At 47.0% G+C, this 19653-nt stretch overlaps 1 protein-coding gene across 1 annotated transcript in view; it reads right to left on the bottom strand.

Annotated features, from left to right (window-relative positions):
* Positions 1-19653, bottom strand: part of CROCC2 (ciliary rootlet coiled-coil, rootletin family member 2) — a 1301560-nt gene that overhangs the window by 147355 nt on the left and 1134552 nt on the right. Inside the window, exons 32-33 of the mRNA XM_078665477.1 lie at positions 19147-19296; positions 18691-18891 (exon numbers count right to left, since the gene is read on the bottom strand). Coding sequence (XP_078521603.1) covers positions 18691-18891; positions 19147-19296 — 351 coding nt within the window. The remainder of the gene's footprint in view (positions 1-18690; positions 18892-19146; positions 19297-19653) is intronic.

Here is a 19653-nt window from a genome sequence, read left to right on the forward strand (position 1 = left end):
GCCTTGTGTACTTGTAGTATCAGGTTTTTCCTATATGGTAAGTCTGTTTGATGTTTTTTTTTCTCTATCTATTTGGACATAGCTCTTCTATGTTACGTGTTTTTTATTTTATGGCTGCACCTGATTCTATTTGTTTTGTACCTATTCTCTTTCTTGGCACCCTCACAAGCTGGTCGTTTCTGTCTTGTTTACCCGCTCCACTATATTAACCTCGTGTTTCTCCTTTATCATGAGGATTATGACTAAAGTCCCTCGAGTTTCTGTCATCTTTTCATTTTTCTTCTCATTGTGGAGTTTTTGTCTTCTCCCTAATTTTCTGTTTACTTTCACTACTTTTTCTTTCTCTCTTTTGTCTGTCCTTCTCCCTTTCATCAATCATATGTTGCTTTATTCTCCTTTTATTTATCACTTAATGTTTCTGCTCTTCCAATCATATATTGAATCAAATGTATTCATTCATATGGTTATTAAGTATTGTTTATATTCTTTATGGTCAATATACGTGTTGTTTCCTGGAATGTGAAGGGTCTCCGAAACCCAGGTATAAGACAGAAGGTATTCGCGCATTTATCCAAATTAAAATATCAGATCGCCTGCTTACAGGAGTAGCATCTCAAAGACAGTGATACTGAATGGATGCGTAGACAATGGTTAAGTACATTTTTATTGTGTATAGTTAATTAAAACCTTTACAATTATTGTACAAGAAAATCTTCGAACTTGCATTTAAGAAAATAAGAAAAAATACGTAGGCAATCTATACAATCATATTTTTTTTTTAAAAATTAAAAAATTGACGTCTTGGGTTCTGAACTATTATTTACACCTTAGTCCTTTGGTTTTGGGCGTTTGATCTCATGCCTGTTTTTTCGGTTTTCTGTATTAAAAGGCTAACTTTCTGCAAGAATCTGGTAGCCCTGCATGCTACATGTAACAGTTGACTATTCAGTACTAGCACAACAGCTGGCCGACATGATCTAATTTGAAATGTGCGAAATGCGTGTAATAGATAGAAACGTCTCAGGTTATTCAGGGATGGGCAAATACACAGTAAATGAATCAGAGTTTCCTCCGCTTGGCCATAGAGTCTGCAGAGTGATGTTGGCCATGTTTGTTTCCATGCAGGAACCTGATCTTTTGAGATAAATGTCCCCATCCGAGTTCATAGTAACAGTTGTTGGGTGGTTGTTGTGATGTGATCGACTTAGTATGGTTGTGGGGAACATCTCTCGTACGAAGCTAATACCGTCCAGCCGTGTTTTTTCTTTGCTAGTGCGGCTTTATCTACGATCCAGGCTTTTTGTTTTGCCGCATTATTGGCTATTTTTTTTAAAGCTGCAAAGGTGTAATTGGTGTTCCATGCTTCTTGCATTTCGAGGTTTGTCAATGCTTCTTCAAGGACTGTATTCCTCAAGGACAATTGGTGGGTTCTGTATTTAGTTCCTGTGCTGTTAACAATAAGAATGGTGTTTTAATCTTGTTACATAAATGCACAAGTTACTTACCTTCGGTAACGATATGTCTGTAAGAAACAGTAGTTAGTGTTAGATTCCTCACCTTAGAATATCCCCAGGCCTCAGACTGGATCCGGAAAGTTTTACGTAGCAGTACCGCTGCACGTCGGTAGGCGTCGTCTGCGACTCCGCGTCCATCGTCGGCGTCGTTGGCGCCCGGAAGACGTCGGAGTACTTAGACACTGCCCTCGCGCGCTGACGTCAGTTCTTATACACAGCTTTTCCGCGCCAAGAACGCAGAGCCATGATAAAAACCAACACTAGTCCCATGAAACTAGGACCCTCAAAGGGAAGAACCTTAACCCTAGATATCGGTTCGCAGAACGGGGAGGATGGGTGGGCCGGTAAGGAATCTAACACTAACTACTGTTTCTTACAGATATATTGTTACTGAAGGTAAGTAACTTGTGCGTCTGAAAGAAACAGGTTAGTGTTAGATTCCTCACCTTAGAATAGATACCCCAGCAATACCAACCCCGGTGGTGTGTCTGCGAACCAATGATCACACCAGAAAGTCCTGGAGAACAGAACGGCCAAAAAAGCCATCTCTCCGGACTTGGCTGTCCAGGCAGTAGTGTCTAGCGAACGTGTGCAGCCAGGCCCACGTAGCTGCCTGACAGATGTCCTGCAAGGGGACTCCCCGACCCAGGGCAGTAGTAGCCGCCGTGGCCCTAGTGGAATAGGCCCTCAGCCCAACAGGAGGCTCCTTTTTAGCCAAAGAGTAACATACCTTGATGCACAACACGACCCACTGAGAGATGGTCTGTGCACCACCCGTCCCTTCTTAGCACCCACGTAACCAACAAAGAGCTGGTCGTCCACTCGGAACTGGCGTGTTCGGTCCAGATAGAATGAGAGCGCACGTTTTGGGTCCAGATGGTGGAGCCTCTCTTCCTCTTTCGAGGGATGCAGAGGCAGAAAGAAGGTGGGCAAGGTGATGGACTGCCCGATGTGGAAGGCTGTGACTACCTTGGGCAGGAAAGAGGGACGCGTTCTCAAGACAACTTTGTCCGGATGGACAGAAAGGAACGGAGGTTTGGGAGAAAGAGCCTTGAGCTCACTCACTCTCCTGGCAGAGGTGATGGCGACCAGGAAGGCAGTCTTAAGAGTGAGAAGACGAAGAGTGCAATTGTGAAGTGGCTCGAAAGGAGCACACATCAAATAAGTAAGAACAAGGTTCAAGTCCCACTGAGGCATCACGAAAGGAACAGGAGGAAACATGTGAGTGATGCCCTTCAAGAATCTATTTACAACAGGGGACTTGAAAAGAGAAGGCTGATCAGGTAGCCTTAAAAAGGCTGAAATGGCAGAGAGGTAGCCCTTGATAGTGCCCAGAGCAGAGCCCTGCTGGGCAAGAGAAAGAAGAAAGAGGAGAACCTCTGAAAGGGGGGCAGAAAGGGGATCCACAGCCTTTGCTGTGCACCATGCCACAAATTTGTTCCACCTGCAGGCGTATACCGATTTTGTGGAGGGACGCCTGGCTCCCAGAATCACATCACAGACCTCAAGAGGCAAGTCAAATGGCCTCAACTGTCGCCGCTCAATCTCCACGCATGGAGGTGGAGACTGGACAGGTTTGGGTGGAGGACAGTCCCCTGCTGCTGCGACAGAAGGTCCTCCTGAAGAGGCAGACAAATAGGGGGATCGACTGACATGCTGAGTAGCTAGGGAAACCAGTATCTTCGTGCCCAGTCCAGAGCCACAAGGATGACTTGGGCCCGGTCATGCCTGATCTTCTTCAGCACTCTAGGCAGAAGTGGTATAGGCGGAAAGGCGTACAATAGACTGCAGCTCCACTCACGATGAAAAGCGTCTCCGAGCGAGTGCCGCCTTGGAAATTCCAACGCGCAGAACTGATGACATTGCGCGTTCTCTTCGGTGGCAAATAGATCTAACCAAGGCTTCCCCATCGCTGAAAGAGGCCTTGCGCCACGTCCGAGTTCAGATGCCATTCGTGATCCATCATGCACCGGCGGCTGAGTTTGTCCGCCCTGGCGTTCAGGGAACCTGCCTGGTGTTACACCACCAGGGTGACGCCCTGGTGTTCCAGCCATTGCCAGAGGCGCAGAGCCTCCTGACAAAGGGTCCACGACCCCACCCCGCCCTGTTTGTTGCAGTATCACATGGCGGTGGTGTTGTCCGTGAACACCTGCACTACCCTTCCCCGGACAGAGGGAAGGATTGCCTTCAGTGCAAGTAGGATCGCCCGCAGCTCCAGAAGGTTGATATGGAGCCGGGACTCCGCCGGACACAAGAGGCCTCTGATCTCCGCCTCCCCCCAGCCCAGGAGGGACGCGCCCGTCACTACTACGTGCTCCAGTTGGGGTAGGGAGAGGGATCTGCCGTTGACCCATTTGCGGTCCGTGAGACACCACTGCAACTGTCTTGCAGTGCCCTCTGAGATCAGGATGTGGTCGGACAGGTTGCCCTGATGCTGGGCCCACTGAAACTTCAGGTCCCACTGCAGAGCCCGCATCCACCACCTGGCGTGATGCTCCAGAAGGATGCAGGAGGCCATCAGCCCCAGGAGCCGCAGCGTTAACCTGACTGAGACTCGGGATAAAGGCCGAAAGATCGGAATCAGAGCCTGAATATCCCAAGCTCGCTGTTCGGGAGGATTAGCCCGAAACTGCGCCGAGGCCAGAACTGCTCCGATGAAGAGGAGCTTCTGAGAGGGACACAGGTGTGACTTTGGCACATTGATGGAGAACCCCAGCAGGTGCAGAAGGTTGCCCGTAGTCTGGAGGTGGCTGACGACTGTCTGGGGCGAGCCCGCCTTCAACAATCAGTCGTCGAGATAGGGGAAGACTGACACCCCTAATCTGCGCAGATGGGCTGCGACCACCGCCATCACTTTCGTGAACACCCGAGGGGCGCTGGTAAGGCCGAAGGGGAAAACGGTAAACTCAAAGTGTTCGCGGCCTACTGTGAACCGCAGGTAACGCCGGTGGGCCGGCAGGATGGGGATGTGAAAATATGCGTCCTGCAAGTCAAACGCTACCATCCAGTGTTCTGGGTCTAGGGCAGCTGAGACCTGAGCCAAAGTCAGCATCTTGAACTTCTCCTTCAGGAGGAAGCCGTTGACGTTCCGCAGGTCCAAGATAGGGCGTAGGCCTCCTTTGCCCTTCTTGGGAACCAGGAAGTAGTGGGAGTAACAACCACACCCTACTTCTGGCCCAGGAACACGCTCGATGGCCCCCTTGGCCAAGAGGGCCGTAACTTCCTCTTGCAGAAGTTGGAAGTGATCCCCCGACACGCGGTGGTACTGTCGTGGCATGGCTGGAGGGGTCGCCTCGAAGGGGAGGGAGTAGCCCCTTCGGACGATTTGCAGCACCCACCTGTCCGATGTGATGGAGCGCCAGTGGAGGAGGTGATGGTGAACCCTGCCCCCCACTGGCGTCGAATGGGCCTGAAAGCTCGGACTAGGAAGGCTTTGAGGTGGATGCTGCGGGGGTGGATGTGGACTGGCCTCGCCGCTGTCCCTTGGCACCGCCACGGCGGTTACCACGTCCGCCGCCGCGCTGGATGTTAGTCTGCGGCCCGTGGCTAGCAGGACGTGAGGCGGTGCCCCTTCCTTAGCCACGAAAGGAACGAAAGGCAGAAGTTTGCTGGAGCTGGCCCGACAGGCCCAAGGACTTGGCCGTAGCCCTGGAGTCCTTAAAGCGCTCAAGCGCACTGTCTGCCTTGTCGCCAAAGAGGCGACGGCCATCAAACGGCATGTCCATAAGGATGTTTTGGACATCAGCCGAAAAGTTGGCGGACCTCAGCTAGGCGTGGCGACAAATCGCCACCGTCGTTGCCATCGCTCTACCCAGCGAGTCCGTTGTATCCAGCGGATGGAGTACCGTGCCGCATCTCGACCCTCCGCAAGGGCTTGGGTGAGTTTAGTCCGGGCCTCCTCCAGACATTGTGGCAGCACGTCCGTGACCGTGTCCCACAGAGAGTGGGTATAATGGCCCAAGAGGCACGCGGTGTTAACGGACCGCAACCCCAAACTCAGTGAGGAGAACATCTTTTTGCCATACTGTTCGTACCTCTTGGATTCCCGATCGGGGGGAGCCGTCGGGAATGCGGTCTGGGAGTTAGAGGCCTGAATGACTCGGGGGTGGGGTGGGTGAACAGGAAGCTAGGGTCGCTCGGGGCCGGGCGGTGGCGCCTAGCCACGTTCCGATCTACAGGGGGACCTGTAGCGGTCCTGGACCAAGTGCCCAACAGAACGTCGTAAGGGCCTCATTAAACGGCAGTAGAGGCTCCAAAGAGCTTGTCTGCGGTTTAAGGACCTCGGTGAGGAGGTTAGTCCTCACGGCTGCGACAGGGAGCTCAAGACCCAAGGCCTTGGCCGCCCTCGTCAGCACCACGCTGTAAGCAGCCCCCTCCTCCGTAGCCACGGTAGGAGGGGAGACAAAGCCAGTGTCGGGCGAAGTGTCCAAACCACTGGCCTCCCTTAGATCCACTGCCCAGTCCTGAAATGGCTGGCACTCTCGTGCCAGAGGGTCCTCAGACCCCCTCCCAGTCCCCCTCGCCGCCCATCTCCTGATAGTCAGGTTCAAAGGATGGGGCCGGATAATAGAAGAATTGCTCTTCTCTCGGTGTCGAATACGGCGTCGAACGACACCGGTCCGACGCCGGATCCGGACCGAGTGAGGGACTGAGGCCGACCTCGTCATGGGACGGCGTCGGGGCGACACCCTGGGGTTTGGCGCCGGCGCAGGGGTCGTAAGGTCGACCAGCGGCGACCCGGATCTAGACCCGGATCCGGTGGGGCCCTGCGGCGTCGGGACCGGAGGCATCACGGCGCCGGGGCCGAAGCACCCGACAGCGCCGGGCCGAAGCAACCGGCCCTCCTGGGCTCCTAGTCGGGGCCACGGGGCCCGAAGGCGCCACAGCGGGACCCGACAGAGGAGAGAGCGACCTTATGGCCATGAGGAAGGCATCGATCTCCTCGGGCGTCGCGTATGGAGCTGGCAGCGGCGCCTGCGGCTCTGGCGGAGCTTAGCGGGCGGTGTAGCCCAAACTCCCAGCCGCATCGCGCGAGCTTCCGGGGGAGTCGGAAGAGCGATGTCGACTATTCGACTTTTTGTGCCTCTTACCTGAGGACTTGGAGCCCGACGGATGGTGTCGACTCGCCGAGCTTCGATGACTGTGGCCCCGTGACCGGTCCTTCGACCTCCTCCTCGACCTGGACCGTGAACGGCGCCGGGCCGACTGCCGGAGCTCGAGGCGCTTACGGGACCGCTCCCGCCTAGCCTTCGATGTCAAGGCCCGGAAGTCGGGGCACGACTTGTCGTCATGGTCGGCCCCAAGGCAATACAGCACCGGCAGTGGGGGTCGTATCCGACATCAGTCTGTTGCAATCGGCACAGGGCTTGAACCCGGGCATCCCTGCCGGCATGGATAGTCTTGACGACTCGAAACAGGATCAAAAAGATCGAAAAAGTTAGTCAAAAAGTGACTAAGGAGTACTGCTTTTTCCGGATCTGCGTTTGCTGGCCCAGAAAAAAGAACTGATGTCAGTGCGCAAGGGCGGCGTCTAAGTACTCCGACGACGTCATCCCAGCACCAACGACGCTGACGACGGACGCGGAGCCGCAGACGACGCCTACCGACGCGCAGGGGTACTGCTACGCAAAACTTTCCGGATCCAGTCTGACGCTTGGGGATATTCTAAGGTGAGGATTCTAACACTAACCTGTTTCTTTCAGATCTTCACATTTTCAGTTGCTCAATGAAACTAAGGATGATGCCAGTAGATGGTAATGTTTGAACTTAAAAATTAACGACCCCTCTCTCACTATGTAATGTCTATGACCCGACTGGGGTTGACTCCCAATTCTGGGACTGTTTTTCCTCTCTTTTATCTGCATGTTCCTCTGATAATGTTATAGTAGGAGGTCACTGTAATCAACTAATAGACCCTTTTTTAAACCGTCATTCCTAGGTTAGATATATATCTCCAACAAAACGCATAAATCCTTTCATGGGGCTATCTCCTCCAGAGGAATCATTGATGCTTGGAGAACAGCACATCCTGATGTGCTAGAATTCACATATTTCTCCCCTGTACATGCCTCACATTCCAGAATAGATCATTTATTTGTCACAGAAAAATGTTCTCCAGTCGGTATCTAATGTTGAGATAGGTTCTATTTTAATTTCCGAACATGCTCCTGTCGTTTCAGACTTCGACACCCCTAATGACATTTCTCTCTCAAACAGATGGCGATTCAACAATGCACTACTGCTAGACAAACATTTCCTTGATGCTTTTATACGCCTTACCATTGATTTTTTCGCTGTTAACCTTACTGCAGATTCACAGTTTATTTATATTTGGGATGCCTTCAATCTTACCGCCAGAGGTTTTATCATAGATTTTGTTGCCAAGAATAAAAGAACACTCATTAAGGGCTCAACCTATCCGTTAAAGCAAATTAAAGAGTTAGAGTACATGTTTTTCTCCTCTAATAACTCTGAAACCTTGTCTAAATTAATTAAAGGCAAATTACAGTATAACAAAACAATCTTTGAATGATGCCAACGGTGCTCTACTTAAAATGTATGCAAAAATGTACAGCGCTTGCAATAAAGCTGGGAAAGCATTAGCTAACTACTTAAAAATAAAGAAGCAGAAATCTAAAATACAAGTCAATACGGATACCTATGGAATTAGTCACACTTGCAACATTAAAATACTAGACTGCTTTGTACAATATTATACTAAACTATGGGGCTCATTACGATTGCAGGCAGACCTGAGCCCGCCGCCATCATTGCGGTGTGTTGGACCGCCCGCCAGACATGCAGCGGTCCCACCACTGCAATTCCGATGCGCCCGCCATACTAGCGGGCGCATCCAGGGCATTTAACATTGCAATGTAAAAATGTCATGCTGTGCATTTCCCTGCACTACCTGACAGGCACCACGCGGTGCCTGTCATGCAGTGCAGGGAAATTTAGGGGGATATGCTACCCCCCCCCCAGTGCACAGCTACCTCCCCCAACACAAGGGGGGTCGGCTACGGGCCCCCGAATCCGTTTCCGCCTGTCTTTTCGCAGTGGGATGATGGCCTCGGATAGACATGCGGTAAAGGGATATCGTAATCCTACAGCGGTGCCTGCAAGGCACCACTGCAATGCTGCCCTATGGTTTGATTCCGCAAGGCGGGCGGAAGAGGACCCCCTTGCGGAACCGTGGCAGACGGTCTTTGCGTCCGCCACGCTTCCCTGAGGATTCCCCCACCATCATAATTTGGAGGGGGGAATATTGCTGTCAGATGGCGGAGGGCCTGCCACCACACGGCTGGCAGTGGCAGTCCCTTCGCCATTGTAATGAGCCCCCATATTCTTCAGAACTCTCTTCTACTGCTGATCAATTAGACAGTTTTTTTACTCTATCCCCAAATCATCGGATCATACATCTAACCTCTCTATCTTGGATACTGAGATAACAGAAAAGAAATTTACACATGCCTTATTTCAACTTCCTAAAGATAAAGCTCCAGTCCCTGATGGGTTTTCTGTCCAATTTTATGCACATTTTTCACACCTTCTGCTTCCACAACTTTTACTTTTAATTTCCCACTTCACCACACAACAATGTACACAAGGAACTTTCTCTCAAGCTATGCTTCGCTTACTTCTTAAAAGGGGTAAAGATATATCTCAGGGCAGGAATTGTAGGTCTATTTCTCTTATTAACACTGATCGTATGATATTCACTAAGGCTCTCGCTTTACGTATCAAGCAGGTTGTTCCAGACTTGGATGATATTCACCAATCAGGATTTGTGAAGGGCTGTTTTCTCTCTGATGGTTCCATAACTTTTCTTAATATGATCCATATGGCATCCAAATCTAATATACCACATGCTGCAATAACTTTAGACGCTGAAAAAGCCTTTGATCGGGTCATTGGGATTACATGTTCAGTACCTTGAAATGGTATGGGTTTGGCTCTCGCATTATTAGTTACATTCCTCTTTTATACTCTCAACCTTCTACTTCGATTTTTGTTAATGACAAACAGTCCTCTTATTTTTCCCTTTATCGAGGAATCCCTTCTTTTTATTTTAGCTTTGGAGCCTTTTGTAGAGAAAATCTGCAGGTCGTCTTCTTTTTCTGGATTTAAATACAAACGAATTGAGGTGAAGTTCACGGCATATGCAGATGATATTTTACTTTATGTGTCCAACCCACAAACCACACTTCCAACCATTTTTTCTCTTTGGACAAATATCTTCAGTCTAAGGATATAAACTCAATATAGATAAATCAGCGGTATTGCCATTAAATAAGTATTGCCTTCCTGCCATGTTTCATAAAACAGAGTTTGCCTGGAGTTCTAAGCCCATCAAATGTTTAGGCATTCTTTATTCTAATACTATAAAAGGAACTATCCAATTCAATTTAGAACAGGTTAAAGAAAAAATTACTAATATGTCCCTCAATTGGTCTCCTATTTATCTGTCTTCATCTGCCCTGGAAAGGGAGACTAGCTATTATTAAAATGATGATGTTACCAATCATCAGTTTTTACCTGTCTATGCTTCCGGTCAAGCTCCCTCTTAGTTTTTTTAAGTCCATTATAGTTACCTATATCTTTTCTACGGAACACACGTAATAAAAGACACCACGGAGTTTCTAGTAAAAATCAATAAAGTTACCATTAACATGGAAGGTCAGATTTTATTATGCATGATTGATGTCAAATATTCCTGATGGAACTTTTACATTTTATGCTTTATTAGATCTACTTTAAGTGGGATGATCAATGGTATTTACAACGAACAGGAACTTCAATGGGCAATTGTGCCGCTCCAGCGTATGCTAATCTGTTCATGTACAAATTTGAAATTGATCATATACTTGATAAGGAAGTTTAGAAAACCAATGCTATACGGTTTGTGAGATATATCAATGACATTTTCACCTTATGGAAGGGTTCAAGGGAGTAACTGACAACGGCACAGATTGAGTTGAACAAAGTAAATGAGAGAATTCAATTTACATATGACATCAGTGAAACCAATATTGCATTATTGGCTGTTCTTCTCTCTAAGGGACATAACAAGCTAGAAACACGCTTATACAGAAAAGAAAAAGATTACAACAATTTGTTGCATTACAATAGTTTCCATCAAAGCACATTGAAAAATCAGCTACCACATTGACAACTTTTAAGAGTCAAGAGAATTGTGTCTAATCCTGACACACTGAACAAACAAATTGGAAATATGGTCAAAAAATTAAAAAATAGAGGATATCCTATTAAGATCTTAGATGAAGCCAAGGACCGATGCGCTACTAAAACAAGGCAGGAACCATTGAGTTTCACACAGGAGAAAAAGCTGAATAAGAGGATGGTTTTAATTTCCAAATTTTCTACAACATGCACACAATTCAAGAAATCTATTTTAAAACATTGGCCGAAGCTTACAGTTGAACCTGATTTCAAGGGCATTTTTTCAGAACGTCCACTATTTGACTATGGAAGAGGGAAGAATGTCAATGAAATACTTACACGAAACATACTCAAGGAGAGAACAAGATATATAAAGGGAGGGTTCCCTGTTTCAATTGCAATAATTGTAACAGTATCATCAAATGATCATAGATTACCAATCCGATGAAAGGAAACAAAACTGATCTTAGAGTCTCAGCTAATTGCGACACCACGAATGTAGTATATCTTTTGAAGTGCCCATGTGGGTTGGCTTATATTGGAAATACGGAAAGGAAAATGAAAACCAGGTTCAATGAACACAAAAGCAGCATTCGGACAAAAAATATGAAGTCTGCTATTGCTATCCACTTTTTGGAGTTTAGCAATAACATCTGCCAATTGAAATTTTTAGTTCTAGAAATTGTAGAAAGGAAAGAAGGGAAAGACATTCACAAATGTTCATTGCAAAGAGCGAACTTTTGGATAAAACGATTGGACACAATTAGGCCAAATGGTCTAAACGAAAGGATGGAATACAGTTGTTATCTGTGACCAGGGTGACGCTCTGTCAATTATGAGCATCAGTAATTTACATGTGGTCCTGTCACATAGGTATCTTATGGGGGCCGATTCTGATCCTGGATTTTTATTTTACATACAAATAGGATTTGTATTTTTTTCCATACAAATTGTAAAAGTCCCTTCCAACCCGTGTAGTACGATTCGTACGGGAAAAATACATACAGATTGGCCGGATCCTTACAAATCGGATCGGGAAAAGCTGTACGACACGGACTTGTAAAAAAGACCATACAATTTGTAAAAAGGCTGTCCAACCCGTCAAGTACGATTCGTACCGGGTTGTCAGCATACGATTTGTATGGAAAATGGCCTGTATACGGGGAATGACTCGTACCGGGCAACGAAGCGAACCCCTATACGCCTCGTACCCTGGTATGACTCGTTCTGGGGGTATTACTCATACTGTGGTACGGGTCGTATAGGGGTATGAGGCGTACAGGGGTCCCCCACATGCAAGGCGTGTGTATGGTGCGTACCCCAACATTGCACATGTACGCACCGTACGTACGCGATTTTGGGGTACGGTGCACACACAGGTGATTTTGGGGTACGGTGCATACATACGTGATTTTGGGGTACGGTGCGTACATACGCGATTTTGGGGTACGGTGCGTACACAGGCGATTTTGGGGTACGGTGCGTACATACGCGATTTTGGGGTACGGTGCGTACATACGTGATTTTGGGGTACGGTGCGTACATACGCGATTTTGGGGTACAGTGCGTACACAGACGATTTTGGGGTACGGCACGTACACAGGCGATTTTGGGGTGCGGTGCGTACACAGGCGATTTTGGGGTACGGTGCAAACACAGGCGATTTTGGGGTACGGTGCTTCATCCCGTATGTACGCACCGTACCCCACTTTCCGTGTCATCCGTACGCACCGTACATACACACCGTACCCCTGTATTCATGGGGTGTATGACGCGTACATGGGGGGGTCTGTCTCGTATTGTTTTCGGGGCGTACAAGGTTTTTCCGGCACTTTTTGGCTCTTGTAAAAAAAGAGCCGTACGGAGTGCCGTTTGTACGAATCGTACTTGCCGGGTTGTAAACTGCTGCCAGGAATACATGGGAACGTCGCGTACAGAGCAATCCGAATCGGAATCGCTTGTATATACGAGTTGTATGGTCTTTTTTACAATTTGTATGGAGTGCGTCTATTTGTACGGATCGTACTTCCTAGGTTGTAGGGGCCTCCTTACAAGTACGAGTTGTATGGGGAAAACGCTCCATACCACGATTTGTACAGCGTTATTCCAGGATCGGAATCGGCCCCCTTGTGTATACACTTTAAAATAGCCACCGTTTTAACAGATGGGCAGTGCATTTATCCTGTGATTGGGTTAATGTGATTTATTTAACCTTCCTTCTAATTTTAATAATTTTTTTTTCACTTTTGGGCTGTTTTATTGCGGATGGCATTCGCAACTTTTAATTTTTCTATTGTCACTCCTTGGCACGTTTTCAATTTAGTTTCTTCGCTCACGGACTTCTTCACACTTGCAAGATGGCCCCCAAAGTCCACGCTAGTCCGTTGTTTATTTCAGCCAACCGGAAGCATTTAGAACGCATCGTTATAAAGGTAGTTTCCGATCGAATCGATAACGCTCGGACGTAGTTTTCACACAGAAAGGCATGTAAGTAATGGGTGAATGTTTATGATTCTACCACTAACAGCGCGGGCTTTACTTGAATGACACCGTTAACTTTCACTTTGATTTCTACTGCATGGAATGAGTACTAGAGTTTGTGCACCACTCATACTAACCTTTTCCCTTGTAGGTTTTTGTGACACACGCTGTGTTAGAGGTTTTGACACAGTTGGAGAACCACGTATAAGTTTCACTTAAGTCACACGTTTTGAGTTGTACCACTTTTAATGACTGTAGAGATATCTGTTGTTATGGGTTCATTTAGAAGTTGGACACTCACTTGGAAGGTGATTTACTTTGGCATTTATTTGTTTCACATTGGGGATATTTTACAGGTTTTGTTTAACAACTGATATCAGACATAAACTGGTCTGTGCACCGCTTATAGTCTAATTTATTTATAGTGCTTATGACACAGCCGGCTGAGATTTGTTATTTTTTTATGTTTGTATGTACATGTTTTTCAGAATTGATATCCCCTGACAAAGAGCCATCTGGGCCCGAAATGCATTGGGATGGGATGACAAACACTTCTATTGTTGAAAAACACTCTATGAAGAAGCATAACCATGAACTAGGTGGGATGAAGAAATTGAATACCACCTTTGTTTAATAAAATACTGCAATTGAACTTGGATCAAAATTTGATTCACTTGAATGAAGAGGTTTGACCCCTTGTAATAGGGACACCAGCTGTGCTTAAGGGGATGAACCCCAAGTGGGGAGCGCTGTTCGTTAATGTCAGAGCTCAGGCCTCTTGTTCCATACCCTGGGACCGGAGGCAGGCATTTTGCTAGTGCATGTCATGTTTAGGGATGTCTGCTCCTTGCAGACGATCCCTTACTGCTTCTAAGTGTGCACAAAGAGACTGTATCAGGACGCGCATCCTGTCCCATTGGCTGGAATCCTTACACATACGCACAGGGGCACGTCCAAGACAGAGATAAACTCAGTGGGCACCACTATAGCTTCTTGTCAATCGATTGGCAAGCTGGCGAAGAAACTTCCGATTTATGCCCCGGCCGTGCCGATCGCACACCATGCCTCACTTTCAGTCATGCAAGAGATGGGTTCGATCCACTCGCTGCAAGCGGTTGGTATCCGACAAATGAATGATATCTTCATAGATGGACACTTTCTCGCGTCTGAAGACCTTCAGTACATTACAAATCAAACACCATTATTTCGCTTCACTGTCCATACATTGAAACTTGCACTACAAAAACATTATGAGTCATGTACTGTGGAGCCACCCACATTACAGTCTTTACAGTTGTTGCTGGTGGCACCCTCGAGGTGGAAACTAGTAACCAAATTATATAAATCGGTACGTGCGGAAATTGTAAATAGGGAAGACCGTAGCTTGATTCGGTAGAACACTGTACTCGACACCCCTCTGACCCCGACAGAGTGGGAGCACATATGTACATTGACAGGCAGACTAACCCCCAATGGGAACCTCAGGATAATTAATTTCAAATATATTCATCAGATCTATCACACACCGTCCAAACTACACAGGAGTGAGTGCATGTTAGGATTTTGCGCCCGTATTTGTGCGGTACTTTCTAACTGCACTTCCGCTCAGCTGGATTTAATCGCTGAGGCGGATTAGAGCGGTCAATACCCTGAGGCTCATTTCACTCACCCCGCCCGCAGCTCCTATTTGTACCGGCTGCAGAGTTCTAAGCCTCCTGGGGTGATTTCGCCCTTTCCTCTCCTGTGCTTTCCCATATTCGCTACAGCTGAGCACTCTGTTTCGTTTCTTGGGATCTCCTGGCAGACACTTGTACCCACTTAACCGGTGTCCTACCTTCACCTTTACGGAAGGACGCTCCTTTTTTTCTTTTTTACATTTCCTGAACAGGACTCTATGTAACGAAGTAAATCACTATGAAACCAGGTATCTTCAAGATGATGGTTTATTGAACACAGCTGTTGCAGGACCCAAGAAACTGTGAAACATAGAATGTCCAAACTGGTGACACATACACATTCCAGATCCAGATGACATGGAAGGTTATGTCATCAACACAGATGTCATCAACCCAGATCACCACACTCTACTAACGCTGCTCAACCATTTGTGATACACCACTGTGAGGGCCCCTCTTATCGTTTTGTGCGGAGTCGCCCTATGCTTATAGGAAGGTCTACTTTTATATTATTTTCGTGCCTCTGGCAAAGTCGGGCACAAGACTCCTCTGTTCCTGCAGCTTTAAGAGAAGTGACCATAACTCCTCCATCGTTTCCTTAAGGAAGCCTTGGAATCTTATTTGGCTGGTTAGTGGATTTCCTTTTTTGAATGTGACATGCATTGCCACTCCTTTATGGGATAATTAGCCCCCTGGTATTTAGTGCTAATAGGTCTTCCCATTTTTTACAGCCCCCGCTGTGTCCTGTCTTTCTGCAAGAGCATTACCAGTTCCTCAAGCTGGGGAAGAGTGGTGGTCACTCTATGAATCCTTCCCCCAACTCTTCGGAGGCAGTAATCTGTTAAGGAGTCTTTTCACTATCCCTAGAGACACTGGGCCTCATTTATGAAAAGTGACGCATCGCTGCGTGAAAACAGCGATGCGTCACTTTTCACTGCGCCCTCCTTGCACCACCAATGATGCGTCATATTTACAGTATGACACATCATTGCGCAAGGAGGTACAGATACGTCAGTATTTCTGATGTATCTGTATGGCGCAAAAGTGACGCATTGCTGGAGTGTGTCACAAAAGTGACGCAACTCCAGCAATGTCTCCTTTCACAAGGGCCTGCGTCAGTCTTACGCCTGCTGTGAGGCAGGCGTAAGAAATTGACGCATTTGTGTCCTAGAAGTGGCGCAGTGAAATCACATAGATTTCACTGCGTCACTTCTACGACCCTTTCTTGCGTCAATACGCCCCTTTGCATACCTTATACCTGGTGCAGGTATAATGTGGCGCAGGGGTTTACAAAGTGACGCATCTACCTAGATGTGTCACTTTGTAAATATGGCGCAACAAGGCGTATTTTTTACGCCACTGGTGCGTCACAAAAAGTGACGCACCAGCGGCATAAAAGTGACACATAGCCTCATAAATGAGGCCCGCTGTTTTTGGGAAGTGTGGGGAACGCATCTTCGTTCCTGTGGAATCTAATCAGCATACAGGCTCGTCAAGAGGCCTGTGGCCCGACAGTTAACTCCTTGTCAGTTGAAATACCTAAGCTATATCTTGCTTCCCAGGTAATAGCTCTACATGTGGCACCAAGGCTAGTCTCAGGGAGTAGAATGTACAATCATATCCCAATAGCCCTGCTCTCCCTGGACTGACTTTTGGTTAAAGCTAGAAACATAATTAAACTAAACGTACTTGCATTATCCACAAAGCTCTCAATTTAGAAGCTTCACATTACCTAGCTTTGCAACTGGCTGTCTCAGGGAGGCAACAGTAACATTGAACCGCGCAGCTCACATATACTTATGCTGGAATACCATGTCTTCTGGTAGAACGTCAAACAATCTATCTCCAGGAATGCCCCTAAGCTGTGGAATTCCATCCAGCCCCTATCAGAACAAATCTCTACTGTTAAGCAATCAGGCATGAAATGAGGAGGCTACTATTTAAAGAACATCTCCTAACTTAATAGTCTGCCTTTAAGAACAAACTTTAGACGAGGTATTCCAAGGGTCTATGACAAAATACTGGAACTGGCATACTGACGATAGTTCATGGGACAAGGTAGGACAACCGTGGTGTGAGGAAGGAACCATGGCAAAACACAGGCCCTGACATTCTAGGGGTACATTTTGACATAACGTCATCCATAGTAAGGCACTAATGGAAAAAGTCTGCCACTGATATATTGTATGTTATTGTCAGGCTAAGGGCGCACCCATTGCATGTAGGGGGCACTAATAACAAGATGCTAGCCTTGGCAAAATACTGTGGATTATTTACCCAATGGGGGCACCCATGAGACATTTTGAAAAAAGGGGTCAACTCTTGGGGTGCTTCAAGTTTAATTGGCTTGACACACCATGAAAAGATGTAATGAGAGTCTTTTCACAGCCTAGGGCTTTTTAGCACACTCATGTAACAATTGTGCTTTAAAATGCACTATTAGACCCTACTTTTCACAATTTTCTCAGGGGCAGAAAAAGCCTGCTGAATAAGAGGTCGGGCTCACTCGGGTAACATGCTACGATTCAGGGCAAATGGGAAGAGTCAACCATGACAAAATGCAGGCCCTGGCATACTAGGGCTCATTTTTTACAAGAGGGTCATCAAAGGTATATACACAGCACTAACTGCAAAATTCTGTCATTGACATTTTATGTAATGTATGGCCTAAGGGTGCACTCGTGGTATATGGGGTACCCTAAGCATATTTTTTTTAAAAAGGGGACTAAACCCAACATGTGTGCAAAGTCACTTCCACTACCCTTGATATTGTGGTAAATCAATGCACATGTCTCAAGTTCTGTGACTTTGCTAGTAACAGATTTTGCAGCCACAAAATAGTACATCAGGCCGTTAATGTGATGTAATTTAGGTCAACAGGCGTGCAAAGTCCCTTCCAGTACCCTTGAACTTGTGATAAATGGATATCCATGCCACATGTTCTGTGATTTTGCGAATCACAGACTTTGCAGCCACAAAATCTTTTAGTATGTCAGGAATTTAATGTTTATGTCTCTCGGAGTTTAATTTAGGCCTTGTCCAAGGCTATTCTTATTAGCGAACTACTATCATTAGTTTTCAAAAATACTAGAAACTCTGGGGGCATATTAACAACAACTTGCGATAAATATCGCAAAGCGCACTTAGCGCTATTTCTTTTATCGCCGGCTATCACTGGATTTCAACGCCGAGATAGCGCATTATCATCAACGCTTATCTCCGAGGCGATATGAAATCCAGCAATAGCGGCGAAAAGGACCATTATCGCTTGACAACCAGAGTTAAAATGTGGGAGTTAATGAAATCCTTGCTGATACGCTCCTGTGACCTTAACCCTGCAACTCACCTCCGATTATGTAGTTGGCCTAGTCAACTTTTAAGCAGGTGTTAAAATCCTGCGATAAGGGGGCTTAGCGCTATTAATCTTGTCGCTAAGGGGGTCTACTGCAAGCTTGTTAATACCGCGAAACCTTGTTAGCGACTATTTCCATGTAGTTTTGCTCCGGAACGCCTAATTTGCATGTCATTAGCGATGGCATGCAGGGCGATAAGAAAACGGGAGCAAACTCATAGAAACTAGCGCTAACAAGGCTTAGCACCAGCTTGTTGATAGTACGATGTAATTATCGCCGCATTTCTGGCATTTAAAGCCAGAAAAGCGGCGATATGGCCCTTGGTAATATGCCCCCTGGTTATTTAATACATTAATGTATTTACCCCTGAAATGTAAAAAAAGCGTACATTACTTGATAGCCCGTGCTAGCAAGGCAGAAAGATGGGTACTTTAAATCCGGGTCCCTGCAGGGACATATGTCGTTGGAACTCGCCTCTTCACTCACCTTGTCCAAACCTTTCTTTAAGACTGCGTTTTCCTTTTCCAACTGCAGAAGGCAGCGTTCCAGCTCCTTGTTTTGCCCGTCTGTTTGTGCCACACTTCGTTGCAGGTCTGCTACTCTCTCGTGCAGAAGTCTCTTCTCTTGGTGCAGTGTTTGCAGTTCACCTTCCCCCACTTGCTCTCTTGTTTCCTTCTGCTGAAGTACCTGCAGACAAGGAACAATAATGCCCATGAACTATAAATATGATCAAACGCGGGAAGGTCAGGGCGCATTATACTGTCACGCCTCTCTTGCCACACTCCACCTCTCTACCCACGACTACCCACATACTTCGTCACACATTCCAGCGTCTGTCCTCGATCTCCACTTGTTTCTATCCTTTCCAATCCCTGACCCATTCTCCGCCCACTCTCCACCACCCTCTGGCTCCACCTTCAATAACCCATGTGCGAAACATACCTCTTGTAGGGTCCCATTTTTCCCCTCCAGGTCCCTACACCGCAGTTCCACTTCTCCCATCTGTTGCTGCAGCACCTGCACTGTCTCTGCAAAAGTATGGTTTTGTCTCTTGCTGTCGGACAGTGCATGTCGCATCGAATCCAGGCGCTCCTAAGAGATTGTGAAAACAGATTGGGACAGTCAAACGCGTCCTAAGCCTTCTGTGTTTGAGCAAAAAACAGAAGAATTCATATCTCACATTTTTCATGCTGTATCTCAAACTTCTATAAAATGAACACGAATAAAGCTAGCACTGAGCTAAAGGGCTGAGCTAAAACAGTGATACAAAAGGGGATGATGGACGGAGCGTTTGAGCAAATCAAACACTCACCCCCAGTCAACTGATCTGGGTTTAATCCATCACCATTCTTTAGCCCACTCAGCCACCCCATTTCAGACATGGCTATATGCAAATCAGTCTGACCCTGTGCCTCATGGGAACAGTCCAGCCCGAAGTGCCAAGCAATG

This window comes from Lissotriton helveticus, chromosome 11, assembly GCF_964261635.1.
Source record: "Lissotriton helveticus chromosome 11, aLisHel1.1, whole genome shotgun sequence".
NCBI classification, from domain to species: Eukaryota; Metazoa; Chordata; class Amphibia; order Caudata; family Salamandridae; genus Lissotriton; species Lissotriton helveticus.